The sequence below is a fragment of the Chiloscyllium plagiosum genome, chromosome 3 (assembly GCF_004010195.1).
Source record: "Chiloscyllium plagiosum isolate BGI_BamShark_2017 chromosome 3, ASM401019v2, whole genome shotgun sequence".
NCBI classification, from domain to species: domain Eukaryota; kingdom Metazoa; phylum Chordata; class Chondrichthyes; order Orectolobiformes; family Hemiscylliidae; genus Chiloscyllium; species Chiloscyllium plagiosum.
This window is the reverse complement of record NC_057712.1, coordinates 72,825,921-72,831,920: the sequence shown is the minus strand read 5'-3', so window position 1 is coordinate 72,831,920 and position 6,000 is coordinate 72,825,921. Positions and strand designations below refer to the sequence as shown.

The 6,000-nt window shown below is 40.6% G+C and overlaps 1 protein-coding gene across 1 annotated transcript in view; it reads right to left on the bottom strand.

Moving 5' to 3' along the window:
• The window catches only part of man1a1 (mannosidase, alpha, class 1A, member 1), a 460,574-nt gene that overhangs the window by 4,858 nt on the left and 449,716 nt on the right, over nucleotides 1-6,000 (bottom strand). The window contains exon 11 of the mRNA XM_043684356.1: nucleotides 5,611-5,726. Coding sequence (XP_043540291.1) covers nucleotides 5,611-5,726 — 116 coding nt within the window. The remainder of the gene's footprint in view (nucleotides 1-5,610; nucleotides 5,727-6,000) is intronic.

Genomic DNA, 6,000 nt, shown 5'->3' with positions numbered 1-6,000 from the left:
CTATTGCATTCCAAATGCCCCTCCCCCAAGTCCCTCCTCCCTACTTTTTATCTTAGCCTGCTGAACACACTTTCCTCATTCCTGAAGAAGGGCTTATGCCCGTAACGTCGATTCTCCTGCTCCATGGATGCTGCCTGACCTGCTGCGCTTTTCCAGCAACACATTTTTCAGCTTTGATCTCCAGCATCTGCAGTCCTCACTTTCTCCTAATATGCTCCCAACCCAAGAATGAAAATCGAAGCCTGCAAGTCTTAGAGACCCACATGAGTGTTGAAAATACCAATTTGTAAACAGTTGCGCTTTAAACCGTCCAGTTTCTTCCAAGTTGAGAGAGAACTGAGGTCTTAAGAACAGCTTATCGGCATTTCTACCTGGAGACAAGGCTCATGCGATTTATGTTGCAATTAGGACAGGCTTTAAGAAGTCATGGTTCACCATGCAGGAAGGCAGCTGAGAGTTTGTACTCAGACTGAAAGGCCAACATTTATGACTAGACTAGAAAGTTCACCTAGATAAAGCATGATTGGTTAATGTGGTTTGCCCAGTTTACACAGATTAGAATCACCCCTGATTACTGTAGCATCCTTGTTGTATGCACCTGCAATTTCCAGTTTAATGCCACCCCTCTTTCACCATTATGGTTTAGAGACCTATTGAAAACTCCCACAAATATTTTCTGCCTCTTGATGCTTCTTAGATTCATGCAAACTGATTGCACATCCAGATTCCCTGCACCAATATTCTTTCTTACTATTTCACTGATTTCATCTTTCACTGACAACACTGCCCCATCTTTTTTATTTTGTCTGCGTCCTTCCTGACAAACGATATTCTTGCATGTTCAGTTTCCATACTCACAAACATATTGCACCCATGACAACTACTTGTGCTGTTAATTTCTCCACCTTATTGCAAATGCTCCATCATGCATTGAGATACAATACCTTTAGACTTATCTTTTTGACACTTTATACATTTTGTTTCATAACCCAGCCATTTTCGCTGTCAACCCTCACTGCCTCAGCTTTCCACTTGCACCATCTTCACTTCCATCTTTGCTTCCCTCACTCTCATTTCCCTGCTAAGGCTGCAGTCTCTCTACCACTCGAGTTTAAACCATCTCCCATAGCATTTGTGAACACTCCTGCGAGGATATAGGTTCCTGTCCTGCTGTGGTGCAACCTGTCCAGTTTATAAATGTCCTGTCTCCCCTACAATTGGTCCCAATACGTCAAGAATCTAAAGCCCTTTCTCCTACATCATCCCTCCCGCCACACTTTCATTTGATTAATACTTCTATTCCCGATTTTACTCGCGCCTGGGACTGGGACTATTCCTGAGATTACTACACTTTTGAGGTCTAGCTTTAACTAACTGCAAGCTTTTTATTAACCAGCGCCTATGAGATCAGTAGTGTGCCGATTGATCAAATATTCTGGATAACCAAGAGGTCCACATAACTGCCGTAAACCCTGATGAAGCAAAGCCTCGAGGCATCAATATCCTTTAAAAAAAAAATGATGTTAAATACTTCAACACACCACCTAAAATCAATATAAAAACATTCAGTAACAAATTGAAATGCAATGCAGGGGGTATACACATTACTGTCATATTTTATTTACTGCATAAATACTCTGATATTGTGGTAGATCGCAGTATTTATGATAGATCATTTTTGCTGGTTTATTAAAGGTGCCGGTTAAAACAAATTTGGCTATATTTCCTTGCTCCCTATATTCTGCCTGAAGGATCTCATCCCTCTTTTAACTCATGTAATTGGCACTTATATTGACCACAACTTGTGGTTGTTCTCCCTCTTCCTTCAGAATATCCTGTTACTGCTCAGTGACATCCTTGGAACCCTGGAGGCAACATACCATCCAACATATCCCCAACACTATTGCTATAGTGCTCATTTTTCCACCCCCACTGTGTAGCTTAGCCACCCCTAGTGCCACAAACTTGGCTTTTGCTATGTTCCCTTGAGAAGCCACCTCCCAACATAGAAAATCGATGAGAGAGAGAAATGGCTCCAGAAGACTCCTGTATCACCTGCCTGAAGCTTTTACTCTTGTGATCACGCACTCCCTTTCTGCCTGTGCACGCGGTGTGGCCACCTCACTATCCATGAGGAACTCGGCTCTGCGCATATTCCAAAATGACAAGTGGATGCTCCAGCTCAGAAATGTGGATCCCCAATAACTGCAGCTGGACACAAACATTAAGTATCTTGCTAAGATACTCAGCATTAAAACCCATGTAACAGTGAGAAAATGCTACAATTGTATGATAGAAACACACAAAACATGACAGAGGAGTTACTGGTGGACCATTCTAATACTTTTTAAAAATTAAAAATGGCATGCTAAATCACAGCTACTGCCAAACAGCCTCTCTTTCTCACTGAAAAATGAAGTCACATGCCTTAAATTTTTAATTATTGCTAGAGGTTCTAAAAACTAAAATGGAATAGTTTTTTAAGATTCTTCATATTTTATCTCTTTCTCATTCTAGCCCCAATCCATATAAATAACTTTGCATTAAATTTACTATTTATAACTGATACTTCCTGGTTGAGAATCAGTAACTATTCTTTAATTTGACTGGTTGGGGTAACAGTGCGTAGATGCTGTTCATGTATCATCTGGTACACTATGTTGAGAACTGCAACAAAATGGCTCACGAGGGGCGGCACAGTGGCTCAGTGGTTAGCACTGCTGCCTCAGAACACCAGGGTGCCAGGTTCGATTCCAGCCTCGGGTGACTGTGTGGAGTTTGCACATTCTCCGTGTGTCTGTGTGGATTTCCTCCCTCAGTCCAAAGATGTGCAGGCCAGGTGAATTGGCCATGTTAAATTGCCCATAGTGTTAGGTGCATTAGTCAGAGGGAAATGGGTCTGGGTGGGTTACTCTTTGGAGGGTCGGTGTGGACTTGTTGGGCCGAAGGGCCTGTATCCACACTGTAGGGAATCTAATCACAGCCGGTTCCAGGGCAAATATCTGTCAAGACTATGGGCAATATGTAATGAATAATGTTTGCTATTCATTGCAAAATTTGACCCATTATCTAATTTTGCCTAAGTCTAAAAAAGATCTTAACGTCCCATTTGGAGTTGCAGTCAAGACAAAAATTCAATTCAGGACACCACAGATAACTACCACTGCAATTTTGTATTCATGTTCCAAATTTTGTTGGTTTTATATGCAGTTTTTAAAAATGTCTATTTACTTTATACAATACCTGCACAAAGGTCCATTAAAAATTTGCATACCATTTTTAACTTTTCCTCATTTTCTGTATTCATAGGGGTAAGTGAAAAGACAATATCATCTCGATCTGCACTAGACTAGTAATCCAGAGACACAGGTAGTGCCCTAGAATTAAAAGTCTAATAATAACGATTGTTAATTGTTGTAAAAATTAATCTAATTCGTGATTGCCCTTTCGGTGCCACTTCAGACCCATAGCAGCACACTTGACTTTTAACTACCATCTAAACTGGCTGAGCATGCTTCTTAATTGTGTCAAACTGGTGAAAAGCCTCAAAACAGGAATTAAACAAACAATGGAAAACACAGCCCTGTTGATTCAGCAAAGTCTTCATTACTAACATCTGGGGGTTTTATCACAGAGTAGTGAAGCAACACCCTGACATAGCCATAGTCATACTCATGGAATTGTACTGAACAGTACCCTAACTATTGTTGTTGCAAGTTCGTTATCTAAGTTTCAGGATATCTCTGCAAGTCTTTCTCAGGGTATTGTCTTCTGTCTAATCAACTTAATTACTTTCTCAATGACCTCCCCTCCCTCATACGATTAAAATTGGGGATGTTCACTGAAGATTGTTCAATGTTCAGCATTATTCACGACTCCTCAGACACTGAAGAAATCCACGTTCAAATGCAACAAGACCTGGGTAATATCCAGGCTAGTACTGACAAATGGCAAGTAACATTTACATTAATATGCGTAACATATTACATATTTTATTTATATAACAATATATACATCATATAACATTCACAAATACCAAGCAATGATCATCTCCAACAAGAGATAATCTAATCATCACCTCTTGATATTAAATGGCATTGCCATTTCTGAACCTTCCCACAATTAACACCCTGCCAGGGGAGGGGGGGGGGGGGGTTACCATCGACCGCAACTGTAACTGGACTCACCATATAAATACAGAGGCTACAAGAACAAGTTACTGCAGCAAGTAACTCACCCCCTAACTCCCCCAAAGTTATGGCCATCATCTACAAGGCACAATTTAGGAGTGTGACAGAAAACATTCCCACTTGCCTCGGTGGATGCAGCTCTAACCACAAGAAGCTTGACACCACCTAGATCAAAGTAGCTTGCTTGATTAGCACTGAATTCACAAACATTCACTTCCTCATTCTCAGACAGAATCTTCTAACTCCATGTCCATGATAACTCGGAAGGAAACTGCAGCAGATACATGGGACCAGCAGCACCTGCAAGGCTCCCTTCGGGCCCTCACTATCCCGACCTGGAAATATATTATTGTTCATTCAGTGTCGTTGGGTCAAAATCCTGAAACTCTCTGCATAACAACATTGTGGGTCTACTACACAAAATGGTCTGCATTAGTTCAAGGTGCCAGCTCACTCTCCCCTTCTCAGGAAATTAGTGGTGGGCAAGAAATACTGCCAGGGCAATGAAAGTTCCTCAAAAATTGATAGAATAGACATATTTGGCCCTCTTGTTGATGAATAAATAATATGGATACAGCAAGCTATAATCCAGTTGAGGAGGGTGAATAACCTCTGGATAACAAAATTCTCTAGGAAACTAACAATCTAATTAAAAAGTCAATCTCTATTAATTGACTCTGTCATTATGTTCAAGAAGGTGTGACATATGTGAGTGGCCATCTGAGAATTTAACCAGATACATAAATGCAAAAGAAGTCTATGTTGCGTACAAATGCACTTTTAACTGAGTTTGATTGTCATTAGATTACTAATCATAATATACAGAAAGGTGTTTCCTGCTTTTACATTCACATAATTAGGCTAGAATAATTACCTTACATTTTAGCCATTAATAACTTGCATAACTTTTGCCCAAATTTGCTTGACATCGAAATGCAATTGGCATGTGATTCAGAACTGGAGACCATTTCTTCATAGATTCCATTGAGTCCACACCGACCCCCTGAAAAGCATGCCACCCAGACTCTGACCCACCCCATCCCTGCAATCCTGCATTTCCCACGGCTAATCCATCTAGCCTGCAGATCCCTGGATACTGTGGGCAATTTAGTTTGGCCAATCCACCTAACCTGCACATCTGTGGGAGGAAACCAGAGCACCAAGAGGAAACCCATGCAGACATGGAAAGAATGAGGCAGGAATCGAATGGGTCTCTGGAGCGGTGGGGTGGCAGCACTAACCATAGAGCCACTGTGCTGCCTGCCCACTAATGCTCTTTTCAGAACATTATAAACCCTCTTACTCATGTAAAGCTTTATGATGATACCAATGCACATACATGTATCAGTACTATAAATGGTATTTACAGACAGTTTATACGTAATTATATTAATCAGTTTTCTCCTTCTTTAGTACTTACTTTAGAGTTTCTGCCAGAAAGAAACTCTGCTGCACATCATCATGAGTTGGTTGACTGGAATAAACATCTCGAATCCCAGAATATCCAGCAGCTACTCTGCAAGTTTTCTCCAATGCCTGATTTACAAAGAATACAATTTAATTGCTGATTTCTTGCAAAATTGAATTATGACAATCAAACAAGAACAACAACATATTGGATGCAATGTTGTTTCCAATTTCAGGATTCTCTAATATTCGGAAAACTCCCAGCAAACATCCACACTTTTCATGTTAACATTTGTTTACATATAGAATTTCCCAAAGCAAAACTAATTTTATTTATTGAGGAGAAAGTGAGGTCTGCAGATGCTGGAGATCAGAGCTGGAAATGTGTTGCTGGAAAAGCGCA